This window comes from Mytilus trossulus, chromosome 13, assembly GCF_036588685.1.
Source record: "Mytilus trossulus isolate FHL-02 chromosome 13, PNRI_Mtr1.1.1.hap1, whole genome shotgun sequence".
In the NCBI taxonomy this organism is placed as follows: domain Eukaryota; kingdom Metazoa; phylum Mollusca; class Bivalvia; order Mytilida; family Mytilidae; genus Mytilus; species Mytilus trossulus.
The window spans coordinates 12,447,393-12,466,430 of record NC_086385.1 but is presented as its reverse complement, the minus strand read 5'-3'; the positions used below and the strand labels follow the sequence as shown (position 1 = coordinate 12,466,430).

At 31.9% G+C, this 19,038-nt stretch overlaps 1 protein-coding gene across 2 annotated transcripts; it reads right to left on the bottom strand.

The window, feature by feature from the left end:
• Positions 1-681: 681 nt before the first annotated feature.
• Positions 682-18,563, bottom strand: LOC134693969 (uncharacterized). 2 transcript variants are annotated; one of them, XM_063554953.1, is made up of 7 exons: positions 18,456-18,563; positions 13,311-13,438; positions 12,788-12,924; positions 10,824-10,956; positions 10,263-10,402; positions 7,497-7,693; positions 682-5,785 (listed from the first exon to the last, which is right to left on the bottom strand). In XM_063554953.1, exons 2-7 carry the CDS (start codon positions 13,417-13,419, stop codon positions 5,590-5,592), a joined length of 912 nt encoding a protein of 303 aa, XP_063411023.1. In that variant the 5' UTR covers positions 13,420-13,438; positions 18,456-18,563; the 3' UTR covers positions 682-5,589. The 2 variants fall into 2 exon arrangements, with proteins under 2 accessions (XP_063411023.1, XP_063411022.1); XM_063554952.1 differs by lacking the exon at positions 18,456-18,563 and adding an exon at positions 18,202-18,449.
• Between the last annotated feature and the right edge of the window lie 475 nt (positions 18,564-19,038).

Below are 19,038 nucleotides of genomic sequence, written 5' to 3'. Positions count from 1 at the left end.
TTGTTCACGCATTGTTGTCAATATAATGGAATTTGATGCATGTGACTGTCATACAAGTGAGAGGTTTAGCTAGCTATAAAACCAGGTAAAATATACCATTTTTTACACAAGGAAATGCTTGTACCAAGTCAGATATATGACAGGTGTTGTCCTTTTGTTTGACGTGTTTGAGATTTTGATTTTGCCATTTGATGAGGGACTATATGTTTTGAATTTTCCTCGGATTTCAGTATTTTTACTTTTTATTACGTCTGTTGGGTTCATTGCCCAATCTTGTCACTATAACGGAACTATTAACTTTCATAAAAGTATGTACAAATGATGTAGCAGCTATAATTAAACTTATCATAGATACCAGGACTAAAATTTTAATATACGCCAGACGCATGTTTCGTCTACAAAAGACTCATTAGTGATGCTCGAATCCAAAAAGTATAAAACCATGTTCCATCAACTGTATTCCTTAGAAAATTTCTGTTCCGAATCAGAAATTTGTCAGTTGCTTTTCAATTGGTATTTGATAGCATTTGATTTTAACAGTTTTATGTGTTCCCTGTTTCAATTTACCCATAAGTTGGTTATATTTGTTATACTATTTTGTTTGAAAGGATTGATTGCTTATTTGATTGTTGAATGCTTAACATCAGTGGTAAATATGTTGAAGATGATATTGAAGTTCAGTTAGGTAAAAATGTTTATTCAAAATATAAATAAACTACAGGTGGTTCTACTAATGTTGCCATAGAAATATGATATACTGTACAGTAATGGTTGTAATTATAGAAATAAATCATACAAATTAAAATGTACAGTGAAACCTGTTTTAAGAGACCACTTAAGGGAGATCAAAAATGTAGTCAGGGGCGGATCCAGCCATTTTAAAAAGGGGGGTTCTCAACCCATTATAGAGGGGGTTCCAACTATATATCCCAATTCAAATGCATTGATCTTCCAAAAAAAAAGGGGGGTTCCAACCCCTGGAACTTCCCCTCTGGATCCGCCACTGTCATTTAAGAAACCTGGTCTTTTAATACAGATTCAATCTATGAAAAATGTACTAAAGAGGGATCTAAAATTAATAGTCTTATAACACAGGTTTTTGCTTAATACAGGTAGTCTTTTAGGCAGGTTTGACTGTACTAAAAACAAACCTAAAACCTTTAGAAATAAGTGATTCTTTCTGATATTTTTAGTTGGTAGTAGTCATTTTCATTTTAACTTACTTCGTGTTGGGCTTGCCTTGAATTTTACAATAAAAAGATCAATATGATTGTCATCAATTTATGCAAAAAATAAATATCAAAATATTTTGATTATCATTAAGTAATAATTTTACTTTTGACATAATAGACAGATATGCTTTTTTTGGTCGTTTGTGATATTGTTATTCTCGGGTTTTTTCCTTATTCGACCTAATAAAGTTAGTATTAAAAGAAAAAATGCCCATACCATATTAAGTGCTAGTTCATTGAATGATATGATGCTTTCTATTAAAAAAACAAAAATCGAAACATCATAAAAAAACATAGATTACCTTGCTTAATCATCACACAGACAGGTACTACATTTAAAGACATAATAGATATAGGAAGATGTGGTGTGAGTGCAAATGTACAGCCTTCAACACGGAGCCTTGGCTCACACCGAACAACAGAACATCAATTTCAGACAACATAACAACATGAAAACTAATAATACTAGATATGCCATATGATTGGATAAGAATATGGAATCTAAATGTGTTGTGTAAGTTAATAAATATAGTCATCTTACCTCCTATTGATTTATATGGATATGACTGGTTAAAGGACTAAATGTGGTGACTTTATATATTTAATATAGGGTGTCCTAAAAATAAATATCCCTAAAATAGTGCCTGGTTACATTAGTCTTCATATTCATAGAGAAGCAATTATAACTTATTAAAAAAGGAAAAAGAGCCACTTTTTTGGTCCCTTATTGGTCAAATTCAAAGGTGAAATGTACATGAATATTGGAAAAATACCCTTTGTACCTCTTCCAGAAAAAATACTAATTTGTTACACTGAATATGCAGTTATAGCTGCAAGTAGATTTTTTGCAATCAAAAATCGATGAAACACTACAACTTTCACCCTCTGATCTTGAACCATTTCACAACCTTTAATTTAAGACCTGAAAGTATTTCAGCTTGTTAAAAATCTGCCAGAAATGTGGGAAAATTATTTAGATTGACCAAAAAAAAATTAATGAGATATTTTGCTGAAAAAATGTCATTTTTGAATGCAATTTTTCTTTTGAGATTAAAATTTTAAGGGCCATGAAAATGGCTCTCTTCTTATCTATGTTTTTGAAGATATTTTAATGTATTCCAAATAAGGTTACAACTGCATAAATACCTTAAAAATGAATATATGATGAGTGAGTGAATATGAAAATATATTTCATCTATACACAAAATATTCTCAGCAATTAGGAAAGGAAGGCACTTTTTAATAAATTGCAGAAAAAAGCATCTGTTATCTTAAAGAAGTTGCATCAATTTCTGCATTAAAGAGGTAGGGCAGGGGAGATCACTCTTAAAAATCAATGGTATGTTCATGTCAATTATATTTATTATTGCATTTAAAGCTTCTTATTAACATTGATTGTTTTACATCTGTTTCATGTGAGTGCATAAAAAGCTTCTTTTTGGGCGGAATTTACTACTAGAAACAAATTAATGATTGCAAGAGTTATCGCCCTTTGAAATATTTAACTGTACGTTATATGAGGGTAAAATAAAAAAAAAAGAAAGAATTCACACTTTTGATTGTTCTAGCTCAATTGTAGTTGACATGAATTGCTTTTACTACTAAGAATATAATATTTCTTTTTCATTTTCAGTTAGAATAGCAATATTGAAGTCAATACACTGTTTTAATATTACCACATTTTTACTCCTGATTTTATGTTTTTTTCAACAGGTATCCTATCCTGTGTTTAGCCATCCAGATACCAGTGAAGTGAGAGCAACCAAAATAAGTAAAATCAAACATAAAACCAGTGTTATATGAGTCAAAAGTTGGTAATATAAAAATAGTCTATTGCCCTTGGATTTCACGCAATTGGTTTCACATAATTACATATTAAAATAAAAACACACTGTAACCAAAAAGTGCCTATTTCACACAGAAAAGCATTCTATATACAAATTCTAAAAAAACCCACCTCTTTTACAAAATTATGTTATACAATTCAAAGTCATGTACAGCATACAAATGTGGAGGATGATGAACACTTACAAAACTAATGTAGCAAACACCAACAAAAAATCAATAAATAGGTGAGTACAAAAATGTGAGCAATATTTTAAAAATCTCATATAAAATGGAAAATAAAACACAAAGCCTTATAAAGAGGTCTTTTACTACAAACTCAGGAAGATTTTATTGTAAATGTGAGAATAACCACATTGTAATTATATAGATACCAGGATAAAATAAAATATATGCCACACAGAAGTTTTGTCTACAAAAGACTCATTGGTGATGCATGTAACGAAAACTTTTAAGGAGGCCAAATACAGAAAGAAATTGAAGAACATTGAGGACCCAAAATTCTTTAAGTACATGTATATCTTTTTATAAACCAAAGCAGAACCTGTAAACAATTGGAAGATTTACATTAAACAGATAAAAAGTCAAAATTTTCATAGATAATTAAAAAGATTTATGGAATTCAAGATAGCTCTATATTTAATATACTTTTACCCCCACTTTCTATTAGAATTTATGGGTTGATGGATTAGTTGCTAAATATCTTTTTACCTTTCAAATTCTTAAAACTAATTCATTTAATCAAATACTACAACATAATAAAATATACCTAATAATTTACAATTTTTAAAAAGATACAACAACTAATAAAAATATTTCTACAACAGTCATGACTAAATAACTGCTTTACCTCTTTGGTTATCATATTCAAAACCAATGAAACAAACGTTTCATATCTATCTTCTCTACTAATTTACCCTTGCACTAATAAAATATATTTATCTTTGGATTATAACTGACATTACTGCTTCTTAAAACTGTCTGCGGTCACATGCATTGTAATTATAGATTATCGTTGATCATCTCAACGAGATTGATTTTCTCGCTTGAGCTGGTACAGCGAAAGTGAGAAAAGCAATCGAGTTGAGATGACCAATGATTATCTATTTATCGCTATTTTACCTATGACGACGTTGTCAATTTCATGTCAATTTCGTTAGCAACGCCACGTGGTCTCCTTAGTTTCTAGAGATAATTTTTCCATCTCAAGCAAGAAGCATGATATGAAAATTATCACAAAAAAGATCAAAGGAAAAATCCACAAAATAGCGATAACACCTTTTAACAGAGTAAAATATTTACTATATATCCCTGTGAAAATACTAAAATGTTATATATTAGATAACTGCATGTGTACATATTGCTTATTATCTTTAATGATGGGCACATTTTTAAACTCTTGGATTACTGTGCATACATTGATTATTTGAAGAAGAAAAAAATTAGTGGTTTCAGACAAGGATTTAAATCAAAGAAAAATTCATGACAATTAATACCCTGATATTATAAGTTAGTATGACTCATTTGGGACCACATGAGATGGTAGAATAATTTTTTTTTCCTTTCCAAATACACATCTGGTAGCATATCTTTTTATTGAATAAGTCATTAAAATATTTTGTAATTTTCTATGCCTCTAGCCTACTGTAAATTCAGCATTTCATTGCACATTCATTAAATATACAGTATATTAAATATAAAAAAACAATTGATTGCAGTGAAAGAATTGGGTAAAACTTGCTTAAAACAAAAGAAAAGCTCTGCAAATGCTGAAAGTATATTTTAACAGTTTACATAATATAAACAAGATGCTCAGAATAAAATACAAAAATGATGATTTTAAGGATCACAGAATGATAAAAGTTTCCTGAGAAAAATGAAATATATGAAAGTATGTCAAATTTGTCTGCCAAACCCAAGCGAATATAATATTTTTTTTTAGAAAGTATATCAAAATATCTAATCATTTAAGCTAAAAATAAATTTGCCTTTCAAAATCTAATGAATTCTGGGTAACATTTTCAAAAAAGAATACACCATCAAGGTCAAACATAAATTTGCCTTTCAGAATCTAATGCATTCTGGGTATTATTTTCAAAAAAGAGTACACCAAAGCATAGTGACTGGTTAAGGACAATAAACACAATTAAAATATCAAAAATATACTAATGAAATTACGTTGTTTTCATTTTGGGGTAATTCCGATAATTCTGAAATAGCCTTTTGAAAACTTTGGTTTCTCTTTTTACTTCTTTTAACAATATCTCTTTCAAAAATGTCTTGTATTTGATCATTAAGCTTAATTTCAAAATTGCGATCTGATCTTATTGAACAATCTGTTTAAAGCAAATACTGTATTAAACAATGTTCTGCAATAAAAAGATAAATTTTCAAAATTAACAAGATGCAGAAAAAGGGAGACAATTTGACAGGATGCAGAAAAAGGGAGACCATTTGACAGGATGTAGCAAAAGGGAGACAATTCTGACATACACAAAGGTTTAAACACTTTTTAAGGATAAACGGTCTTTGCTGGGCTGTCCAAGCCTATGTAGACAGGATTCTTCGCATCAGCGATTACTCGTACACCAAGATAGGAAATGAAACCATCAATAGTGAATCCAAGTCCTGAAGCTTCAACAATCTTCTTGTACGCTTCAGCCTCTTTTTCATACTGGGCAATAATTGCCTGTGCTTCAGTTGTAGCTCTAAAAGAAAATTGAAAAAATTAAATATTATACTGAAAAGTGCATAGTTATAAATAATTTTTCACAATTTCTCTAAACAGAGGTGTTGAGGGCTGCTCATACCAAAGAGTTCTTACTTTATACAAACTGACATTAACACAAAATCCCTGCATGATGCAATTTAAATTCATCAATTTTGATGTATGAAGATTATCAGCCTTCTAAAAATTCAAAAATTATTGTATTGTTTTTAATATTGCCAAAAAAATATGACAGGGTTACATTACAATTGCAATAATTTAAACTTACATTTTGATTTATTTTTATATATTAGTTTTAAATGACAAAATCACTATAAAAAATGTACCAAATATATTCTGAATTAACAGTTTTTAACAATCTCAGCTGAGACATTATTCTGACTGTCAACGCAACAGTGTTTAACAAAGTCAGTTCAGACATTCTTAGGACGCCTTCCCTTTCATGAATGTGACCTACCGAATTAAGACTATTTACCGGATTTTTTATTAACAACACAACAGGTGCCACCAGGGTTTCCCCTGGGTCAATTATTTTTTTCGCCACTTCTTTCGTCAAACCAATATATTTTTCGCCACTTTATTATTTTTTTTGCCAAGTAATACAAATATATTTTTCTTTTAAAATTATTTTTTTTCAGCCCCCCCCCCCCCCCACACACTAAGTTAGAAGTGGTTTTTACAACAAAACGAAGATCTTATCACTTGGAATTGATACCTCGCGTAAGGTGTAGTCATTACATTGAAGGGTTACTCTCGTGCCAACCTTTTGAATAGATTTCTTCATAACGACAGTTTTCGTTTCTAGACCATCGGAAATAAGTAAAAGTATATGCTTGAAACACGTGAATCACTGAAACGACTTTGAAGTACCCACTCAAATTAATAATCTATATGAAAGTTAAATGATAAAGTTTTAAATCAGAGACCTTTCTTGCTTTTGAACATTTTCCGTCAGAACAACAATATTCTTTTCTGGACTATCATACAAAAGAAAGAGAGGAAGCGTAAAATTTTTGCTTCAAACACGTGTGTCGCAAAGTGGTTAAGAAACCTTTTTGTGACATATGACAGAAGCCATTTAACTATATCATTTTGTCATATCATACAATCAACACCTTTATTAATTAGTCCTTTGATGTCGATAGCTATGAATGCAATCAGCCGATTATTGATTTTCTGTCAAAATCTTAACGAGTTCAAGGTGAATTCCGAGTATTGTCTGATCGGTAAAGTCAGAGAAACCCGAAAAAAGTAAATAAACAAGATGGCTGAGAATAAATCGTTATATATTTCTTTCGCCAAATTCTTTCGCCAATGACGAATTTTAATTGCCACAATTGTTATTTTTTCGCAAATTGCGAAAATGGCGACCGCCAGCGGAAACCCTGGGTGCCACATGTGGAGCAGGATCTGCTTACCCTTTTCGAGCAGCTGAGATCACCCCTAGTTTTTGGTGGGGTTCATGTTGTTTATTCTTTAGTTTTCTATGTTGTGTCATGTGTACTATTGTTTGTCTGTTTGTCTTTTTCGTTTTTAGCCATGGCGTTGTCAGTTTGTTTTAGATTTATGAGTTTAACTATCCCTTTGGTATCTTTTGTCCCTCTTTTACTTACACTCCTTACTGCCTTAGAAGAGAGCGGCAAAAGACACTAGAGAGACAGTCAAACTCTGGGGCATAAAAATATTCTTACCTATTAGCTAAGATACGAGCATCTGATTCTGCCTTGTCTATAATAATCTTTGCTTGTGTTTCAGCTTCACGTTTCTGTGTCTCTGCCTCAGTCAAAAGTCTTGGACGTTCATTGTTGGCCACCTGAATATCTTCCCTCGCTCTTTCTTTACTCCTAATAGCACTCTCATACTCGGATGGACGAGCAATGTTGCTCACCTAAAAAGGTAGAATATTGTTTAGCAATGTTAACTTCATTAACATGTGAAATGTAACAATCAGGGTTTCCGCTGGCGGTCGCTATTTTCGCAATTTGCGAAAAAATAATAATTGTGGCGATAAAAATTCGTCATTTGCAAAAGAATTTGGCGAAAGAAATATATAGAACGATTTATTTTCCTCCATCTTGTTTATTTACTTTTGTCGAGTTTCTCGGACTTTACCCGATCAGACAATACTTGGAATTCACCTTGACCTCATTAAGGTTTGGACAGAAAATCAATAATCAGCTGATTGCATTTTATAGCTATCGACAACAAAGGACTATATTAATAAAGGTGTTGATTAAATTGTTTGACAAAATGATATGGTTAAATGGCTTCTGCTAATGTCACATACAGAATTTATTTAACACTTTGCGACGCACGTGTTTGAAGCAAACTGTTGACGTCTCCTCCGCTTTTAAAGATAGTTAAGAAAAGAAAGCTGTTGTTGTGTTGAAAAATGTCCAAAAGCAAGAAAAATCTCGGATTTAAAACTTTAATTATTCTTTGACGTTTTTAAAGTCGTTTGAGTGACACACGTGTTTCAAGCATAGTTTTACGTCTCAACTTTTTCATTTACGATGGTCAAGAAAAGAAAACTGTCGTTATGAAGAAATCTATCCAAAAGGTTGGCTCGAATGAGAGTAGTCCTTCAATGTAATGACTACACATGAAACGAGGGATCAATTTCATGTGATAAAAGTTTTTATTTTGTTGTAAAAAAAACTTCTTAGTACACAAGGGAACATCAGTATTTTTCTTTTAAAGAAACTTTCCCTACGAACTATACTGGTATTATATAATCAAAACATGTCCATTAAGTTTGCTATATTCCAGGACGTATATCTTCTTTGTTATTAAAAGTATAGTGGCCCAATCAATTAGAAAAGATGTTTAAAATACAATGAACAGTTTTCCCTTTTAAATTCAAAAAATCTGTTGTTTTAAAGTAAATGTTTAGTGTTTATTCATTAACATGTAAACTCCAAAATAAGTTTGAGAGCATAATCATAGACACAATGGGCAAAATCATCTTATTTAAGGAAAAGGGGGAGGGGGTGGAAAAAAAAATGTTAATTTTAAACGAAAAATATAGTCATGTTATTTGGCGAAAAAAATAATAAAGTGGCGAAAAATATATTGTTTTGGCGAAAGAGGTGGCGAAAAAAATAATTGACCCAGGGGAAACCCTGGTAACAATACTTTTATGTTTATTTAATAAACAAAGGGAAGTAATCCTTTTAATGTTTAATAATTATCTCCCCTATTCTAAAAAGGTAAGATATTGTTTAGAAATGTTTATAACATGTGAAATTTACCAATACTTTTATGTTTATTTAATATACAAAAGGAAGTAATCCTTAAAATATTTAATTATTATCTCCCCTTTTCTAAAAAAGTAGAATATTGTTTTGAAATGTTTATTTGATCAACATTAACATGTGACATTTTACAATACTTTTATGCTTATTTTATGTACAAAGGGAAGTAATCCTTGTTTTATTTAATTATTATCTCCCAAATTCTAATAAGGTACTAGAATATTGTTTAGCAATGTTAACTTCATATACGTGTGAAATGAAACAATACGGTTATGTCCTTTTTTCCCCCCTGGATATTAAGCAATGCTTTTTTTCTAATCTTGCTGATTTTACTTGGTATTTATTCAATGCACAAAGGGAAGTAATCCTTTCATTATTTAATTACTGTCTCCCTCTTATATGTACACTTACAATACATTTTTGCTCTCACATGGCAACTTTCCAGCTCCTTACCAAATATGAAATTGATCTGTTTTAAAGTTGGACATGAGAAAAGTATGCTGAAAATACCTGACAGACAGACGAACAGACAGATGGACAAACAGACAGATGGACAAACAGACGGATGGATGAACAGACAGATGGACAAACAGAAAGACAGACGAACAGACAGATGGACAAACAGACAGACAGACGAACAGACAGATGGACTAACAGGAGTAACAGACAGATGGACAAACAGACAGATAGATGAACAGACAAATGGACGAACAGACAGACAAACAGACAGACAGATGGATGAACAGACAGATGGACAGACAGATGGATGAACAGACAGATGGACAAACAGACAGACAGACAAACAGACAGATGGACAAACAGACAGATGGACAAACAGACAGATAGACGAACAGACAGACAGACAGACAAACAGATGGAGGAACAGATAGATGGACAAGGGGTATACAAAATATGAGCCGAATAAAAATCCACCTTATGCAAGTGCAGGTATACATGTACATGTAAAAGACTTTGATGGAATTAAGCAAAATCATAAATGAGAGAATAGTCCTTTAACATCTATGAGTTTTGCTTTGTTTTGTAGGATTCTAAAAAAACAGTCCAATCAATTTTTTTAAACAGAAACATACTTTTTGGAGAAGATTTTTTTAACCTAAAAAGGTTTACAGATGTTTTGATATTTATTTGCCTGAGGTCCATTTCTATTTGACGCAGATCATATTGTAAGCTTTATTTTCTCACCTGTAAGTCAGTGATATCAGCATTCAGTTCTTCATATCTGCCCACAATCTGTTCTCTCACTTTTTCCTGAAAGTTGGCACGCTCAGCTTGAAACTGAGATGTATTAAAATAGCTACATGACTCATGTAAAGCTGACTGTCCTGAAATAAAATATTTATGAATGATAGAAATATCCTTTCAGAACATGCTCACATAAATGTTCTTTCTATTTGTACAGTTACATCATTGTCCCTGGTTAGGGGAAGGGTAAGAACCCATGTTTAACCTGTCACATTGTTTATGCATGTGCCTGTCCAAAGTCAGAAGCCTGTAATTCAGTGGTTGTTGTAAGTTGCTGAATAGCATTTTTGTTTTTGTTCATTTTTTTATAAATTAATTTAAATTTGTGATTCCAGGCCTTTAATTGCTCACTATGCAGTTTTTGGTTTGCATATAGTAGAAGGTGGTAAGGTGATCTATAACCACCTGTCTATAACTGTTAATTTCTGTGTCATTGGGTCTCTTGAGGAGAGTTGTCTCATTGATAAATTGACAGTTTCAAGTATTATAAGTATACAATACCTGCATATCTAAGAACTTTAGTGTAGCCATCTTTATCCCTGAAGTCAAGGATTACCTCCCTAAGTTTGGCAGATCGGACTTTGTACTGATAGGTAACGTCTAGTACAATTTTTACACCATCTTTGTTCAAACACTGAAAAAAAAGTATACATAACAGAAATATTTCTTTTGTCCTGAAACAGCCAAATTTCAGTTCATTTTACTGGAATAAAAATGTTAAGGACACAATAGCATACTCTAAAGGCTACATGGAAAACTTGCATGGAATTTCTGGTCTACTCACAGAAAAAATATTTTTAACACAACAAAACATATTCAGCAATATATTTTTAAGTCTTTTTAGACATTAAATCTTAAATCCTTAAACACTTAAGGCTATGATTACCAGTTGAAACCACCAACTTTCACATGTTTAATTCTTTTTAACTTTTTTTATTCATATTTTTCTACTTCTTTTATATTGAAAGTAGTTAAAAGAGGACATTTTATAAAGCCATGATACAAAAGTACTGTCCTGTTATTCATTCAATAAATTGTAGTTTACAATATGTATCTTAAAATGAGTTGCATATTTAGATTTTAGACAGCTTGGATGTATGAAATTTTCCAACATGTCTTATCCATAAACCTAGTTATTTTTCTATTTCTCCTTCATTTATACAAACATTGAGTTTTAGTTAAATTAAATCAAATACTTATTTTTATGAACAACTTTACAATTAAGGTGGTACACTAACACTACAGGGAGATAACTCTGTAAAATGACCTAAACGTTTTAATTACATTGTGTTGTTGAGGGAACATTAAGCTTCTCAATGATCAAAATTAGTGTTTGTCAAATTGCTATATATAACCAGTGTAATTTTTCTTGGTTCAAATTTTTTGATTTTTTTTTATATTTTTGTCAATCATGTCAATGGGTCACAGTACATGTAAATACTTTGTCAAAATTTTATGAAAATTAAAAGACCCAAATTAATTTTAGACAGTTAAGGGGTTCGGTACCACCTTAATTTCATGAATTTATAAAACATGCAACAATAATTAAAAGTATGGAACTGATAGACGTATTGTCACTTTTGGTATTTAGATGTTTTAAAATATGCCTATTAAATTGAGAGTGGAAATGGGGAATGTGTCAAAAAGACAACAACCCAAACATGGAACAGACAACAGCAGAAGGTCACAAACAGGTCTTCAATGCAGCGAGAAATTCTGACACCCTTAGGCGTTCTTCAGCTATAGTTCCAAAAGCCAAATCAGAGCTTTATAAGAAATCTTTTATATATTCAGGATCTATTTTATGGAATAACTTACCAATATCCCTGAAAAAATCAACCTCAAGTACAAGCTCATTCAAAAAAGATTTAAAAAATTACTTGTTGGAACATTAAGAAGCTGTGCATTTTTTATATGCATAATAATCGTGATAATTTTCACACACTTACTCAAACTTATGATATTGTTGATGCCAATACTATATTTGTCATATATCATTTGTATATGAATTTGTAACTTTTACCTGTTTTGAAAATTGTATATTTCATAACAATTTTTTATTTCATTATTGATGTTTGTGTGTCTGTTTGATATTTTGTAATTGTTTGTTATATTTCATTGTATTTCATGAGGGCCTCAGGGAAGATTAGCTTTAAACAATGTAGCTAACTGTGTAACCTTCTTTAAATAAGGCCATAATAAATGATAGGTTTGTTTGCCCAAACGCTACCTACCCAGAAAAAAGCTGCCTACTCAAAATTCTTTTATTGTCCTGATTTGAAGAAGGTTTTTTTTAATCAAATAGGCATGAAGACTAATAAACATCTGGTACTTCAATTTCTTTTTTTGAAAAAAAAAAAAGAAAATGGCTGCCTACCTACCCACTGTCTTAACCTTTGGGTAGGGTTTGGGCAAACCAAAACATTTTTAAGTGTGGCCTAAAGAATTATTATTATTATACTTACTTCTAAGTCATTGAATGTGAGTGATTTGTATACACTTGGAAATTTGATGAATTCAAAACCTGGTGGACCTGTGTGTAAGCCTTCTCTTTCTGTACTATCGTCTAACTTCTTCTGAACTGTGTCATACTTTATACCAACTGGAAATATAATAATAAAACTATATAGATTTTAAAAAAAGAAGGTGTGGTATGATTGCCAATGAGACAACTCTCCACAAGAGACCAAAATGACACAGAATTTAACAACTATAGGTCACCATATGGTGTATGTCATGAATTACTTTCTCTAAATGACTATACAAAAATGTAAATGAATTCATTAATAATGGAAAGATATCAATCATGAGGAACTTTCAAAAATTAGGTGTGAACTACAGTTAACTTTGCATGTATACTTTTAATTTGGCGGAATTTATTTCATCTTTCAGCGAAAATAAGCAAAAATTTACTCTCTACGAAAATAACCCGCTAAACAGATTACTGTCTAACCTACAATGTAGATTAACAGTTGATTTTCAACTTACTTTCATCTGAGGCTAGTTTCTTCAGTGACGTGGCTACTAGTGCTATTATCATGATAATTATAGCAAGCACAATAAAACCAACAACATACACTACTTTCTTTTCTGCCATCTTGGTTTATGGACGTATCCTGAAGATAAAAACAGAAAAGATTTTTCAAAATTAATCTACTGATGTTCATGATGTTGTCACACTATAAAATTAACAGAAAGTAAGGAAGCAGTGTAGATAACAGTGTTCCAGCTAGGTTTTCAAAAGGGCAGGGTGCCAATCCTGAAAAAGGGCATTTAACGCGCGATATGATAATATGAAAAGGGCATATTTTAATAAAAGATGTTAATCAAACATTTGTGTTTATTCGTTGAATCACAGGTTATACAAGAACAACATCATTAGCCCATATAGAACTCTATCTTTCTACTTTTAAGGCTGAAAAACTTGTCAAACAGCTTGTCACGCAAGTTTTTTTTATCATTGCTTGGCACAGTTGAACTTTATATGCAGTATGTTTTGAAAGGTGACCTGTTTCATACTGTTTCTTTGGTCTGCCACATTTTACCAGTTTCACCTTTCTACCCCTGCTGTGCTTAATGGCAATACAGCACAAAACAGCTGTGCTCAGTAAATTCACAATTTTAGGATATAAAGCAACAGTGAAAAATTGTATCAAAAATACAGAATACATAAAAAGATGACCAAGGCACCCTACCAACACTGCTACTAAGACCCTCTTTAACTTTTTCCATAACTCAAAATAAATAAATAAACATATATATTCTTAAGCAGGAAGTATTTAGACATATTTTAGAATATGTAAATGGGTTACTCAATGCTAGGAAAAAAATCAGATTGAGTTATCTTTCTTTATTCGGGTGTGTGCCCTTTCTTTGGAGGATTATAAACAGTACGTAAATATGATGTAAATATGATCACAATATGGCGGACGATTTTGTTATTTTCGTATCAAAATGGAGGCAGTCAATGACAAATATGTCTGAATTTTCTGTTTATTATACGGAAAACAAGTAAGACAATGTCTTCAACGAGTTTATTATGGTTTTCCAACTGTCTGTCATTTCGTTTCCTCCATTGAACTACGGTAAACATCGCAAATTGTGCCCAAGTTGTTGTATGCACATTTCTTCAAAGATAATTGCCGACTGACCGATTCTATTTGAATGAATTAATGTTGATGATCATTAATGACCCAACAGATAAACGGATTACCTATTACAACAGATTATGACACCAGTTGTAACCATTGATTAGCTTGGGGTCATAAACTTTTCCCCAGGTAAAATTTAGTAATTAGCGTATCATATTAATACGAACAAATTAATATGCAATCGATCTTCAAAAAAGGCAGGGCGCCCTGGAAACTGTAAAAAGGGCACAGGGCGCCACTCCGAAAAGGGCGGGCGCCGCGCCCTCTGAAAACGGCCTAGCTGGAACACTGGATAAGTTTTAAAATATACAATGTATCTATAATACTAAAATTACGAGGTCCAATTTGTCAGCCGTCATCACGTAAAAAGGACGAATCAAAGAATTCAACTTTATATACAACTAATGTAGTACAAAGATGTAGATTAAAAATTACACCACTCCAGGTCCTTTTGTTTTCCACGTAATTAATATTGCCAATAATTAAGAAGTTCCGGGTCGAGTCCGGTACCGATACCAATAGTTTAATCACCTGTTACCTATTACCTTATCTGTATGTTCCGCATCTGATAATAGTTATCAAAAGTACCAGGATTATAATTTTATACGCCAGACGCGCGTTTCGTCTACATAAGACTCATCAGTGACGCTCAGATCAAAATAGTTAAAAAGCCAACCAAATACAAAGTTGAAGAGCATTTAGGACCCAAGGCGCACCACCAAATGGTGTAATCAGGATTAATATGCTATATACACGGTCATAATCACAGGGTTGGCACTACTTAATTGTCAAATTGTTACCTATTGTAGTATTTTAATCAGTAAGACTTTCTAAGATAAATACGAATACTAAAAATCTGGACTAAAAATAAGGTGTATACATGTAGGTACAGTTTTCAATTTGTTAGCGGGCATGACGTAAAACAGTGAATCAAAGAATTCAACTTTATTTAATATAACTAATATAGGACAATGTTGTTGATTAAAAAATACTCCATTCCAGGACCTTTTGTTTCCGTCCCAAATAATTAATATTACCAATAATTGATAAGTTCCAGTTTGACGGGTTCACAGAAAGATTTGAAAGCAGAGGAAACTGTGTATCTTATAATCGGCATGACTTTATCAGATGACAATACTAATGGCAGATTTTACAGTATTGTGTTCTGTCTCCTACTTTCATGTTGCTAATGTGACGGAGACAAAAATGAGTAACGTTAGCGACATTTGGACATGTCACATGAGCAACAACTTCTTTAAAAGTTAAAATGTATGCACACAGTGATGTTTAATATATGCCTGGAGTAATAAAATTGTACAGTCTGGTTTAGAATTTCTAAATATACAGAATGTCATTTGCAGGTGTACTTTATATCAAATGAATACACAAGAAACCAAAAAATGAGTAACGTTAGCGACATTTGGACATGTCACATGAGCAACAACATCTCTAAAAGTTAAAATGTATGCACACAGTGATGTTTAATATATGCCTGGAGTAATAAAATTGTACAGTCTGGTTTAGAATTTCTAAATATACAGAATGTCATTTGCAGGTGTACTTTATATCAAAGGAATACACAAGAAACCAATTTGTAATAGTAACATTAGCAACATCTACTATCATGACATTACGTTTTGTTGCTAACGTCTTTTTGATGGACGGAATACATTTAAGGTCCTCTTGTAACAATATTACATACAACTTACCTTCTTTGCTTCCCCATCATGTGAAGGAACTGACTCCGAATCTATTTCTGCAAAGGGCGATATTGTAACTCCTATACAGGAGAGTTACAGATCTAAATATATGTTGCTCATGTGACACTGATTTGGACGGAAACCTCGAGCAGTAACGTTCGCAAAAATTAAAACAGCCAATGATATTGATTCCTCAAGTCCTTTGACCCCCTTACGTCATCCAAATTTAATATGATTGCTATTTTCAATTATTTAAAAAACCCGGGGTAAAAATAACTACAATGGGCTGTCTGAGAACCAAAAAGAAAATTGCGATCGTGACATATCACAATGGACGGAAAAGGCGTGACGTTAGCAACAATATTATTAAATTACCTTTTTTAGCCTTTACCAATAAAAATCTGCCTTAAAGTAATGATTAAAACACAAAAGAAGACTTTTTCTTAAAATATAAGTCCATGTTATTATGCTCCACTTATAAATAATGCTTCAAAATTCCACTCCAAATAAGCTGGATGTCGGTAAAGTAGGTCATGATGTCTATTCCATGTCCAATATTTTGAAATTGAAAACCCTCTAATTCTAACATAAAACACAAACACAGAGTAATTTTTATGTTTATTTACTCAGAAAGACACATTTTATTCATTAACATAATGCATTACTCCATTACACAGTCTGTTTCACAGTTTCAGCAATTGCTTTTTTGATGGATACAAAAAAACAATAATTCCTTCTTATTGTAAAATCTGCCTAATACTAAACTAAGGCTTGCGCATAGTAATATACTTTAATTCAGTCACGGACCCGCGATATCACGGGTGTGTTCTAGTATATTTAAAGTTCAATAGAATACCAGTCTCTGTGGAAAAGGACCCAATAGACATGATAGAGGGAAAATTAAAAAGGAAGAACTGACATTGCAACTACATTTGAACAAATAAAAGCAGGAAAAAATTTGTCATTTACCACCAATAGTCAGCTGCGAAACGTAGCTTTTAAGGCATGTAAGGTCCTTTAATGATTTTTGATATTTGCAGACCTTTCAAAGGACAATAGAGCTAATTTTCGCAGCTACACCATTAAAATAAATTATTCTGTATTGAGAGGGTAGTAAAGGGTTATTTTTGTGTAACTTATTTTGCCATTTGCATTTCTCATGCAACCATGATAAAGGTTCTATACCTGAAATCTGTAAAAAGATCAATTAGGATGAGTCTTGATCCTAAAATCCTGAGCTTAAAAACATGAAATCCTTAGGGTTAAAAAGTACGGAATCCCGAAATCCCAAAATTCGAAAAAAGAATTCCCAGATACCGAAAGGTCAATCGTGAAATCCCGAGCTTAAGAATGGCTAATCCCGGAGTCCCGATAAAGGTCCTATCCCCCCTCATCAATACACCTTATCGCTATTTATTCCATTCCGGATAAGTTCTAAAATTACAAAACTTTTTCATCCAGTTGAAGCTATCTGGGACCCTGTTTAAACAATTCACCATGCACTATACTTTTTAAGAAGACCTGTTTAAACTACCGTAAATACTTCAAACAAAATATTTTTTTACTTCAATTTTAATTTAGAAAAAAGTGAATCATACTATATCAAAGTTTCTTGATGATCACTTTCTAAAGTTTTTCCTCCCTCAGCTCACTGCTGATGACCTCCATTTTCAGCCCGCAAGACCTAAACCGGAAGTTGTATAAATGACTGTTTTTCCAAGAATGGACTAAATAGCGATAAGGTGTATGTGCAGGAAATTTTTAATTGTTGGTAACTTGGTTTATCGTGAAATGGCAATTGTATTTCCCTTTCTTCTGTGCAGATACCCTCCCTATATGCCTCTTCAAAGGTATATTGTACATGTAACATGATAACTATTTCTATGTGAATTTTGTAGTAGGTATGGCCCCGATTTAACATTGTTTAAAGAAGAATTAAAGAGCATCAAATTATAATGGCAAATTTTAACCCTTTTTAAAATTTATTGAGGGCTGGACGAATGATTTAAATTGACATCATTATCATACCTGATTACAAGACTGCTGGAAATAAATCTACCGTCTACAACGTACAATTTGCGGAAATGGAAACTTGTGGTGTCCGGGTATTTCGTAAGAACCCACCCAAAATTATTTCACAATGTAAATAATTAGTGTGGTTATGCAATAACACAGAAATCAAGTATTGCAAAATATATTTGTGTTCATTCTTAGTATATGTCTTACATTATTCCTGCCAACGTTACTTTAAAATTAGCAATATTTAAAGAATGAAGTCTTACCAACACAAAAACAAACACCAAACCGCTTACGCCGCTAAAAATATCTAATTTTCGAAATGTTAAATTAATATTTTTAACGAAACGAATCAAAATGAAACAACATATATTTAAAGGAAAAAAACCACTAATAAATCCTTACACTATAATGTTTTCCCATTATAAACATGACAGAGTTCTGGTCGCTTAATTGAGGTTGGCCATATAATACGTTTACTCGATTTCGAATTATAGTTACTGAAAAAAAACTATAAAAAAAAACTTAGATGATGATAGTTGATCGAATAACTTGAAAAAATGTTGCATATTTGTGTTATGGGAAAACACATTTAAATCCTTTTCTGTATACTGAGCTGAATACAAAGCCGGATACCATAAAGTTTACATTCCTGCAGAGGCTTTTATCTTACTTTTTCCCGTCATATATATTTTCACTTTCCCCTTTCTGTGTGTTAAAATTGACAACAGTACGTTGACCATCTCTTTCATTTATTTTTTTTCAATTTTCATTCAATAATCAGTTAACTCGGAATTGTACAGAATCTATATAGAAATGATAGAAAACATATGTTTCCGACAATGTTCG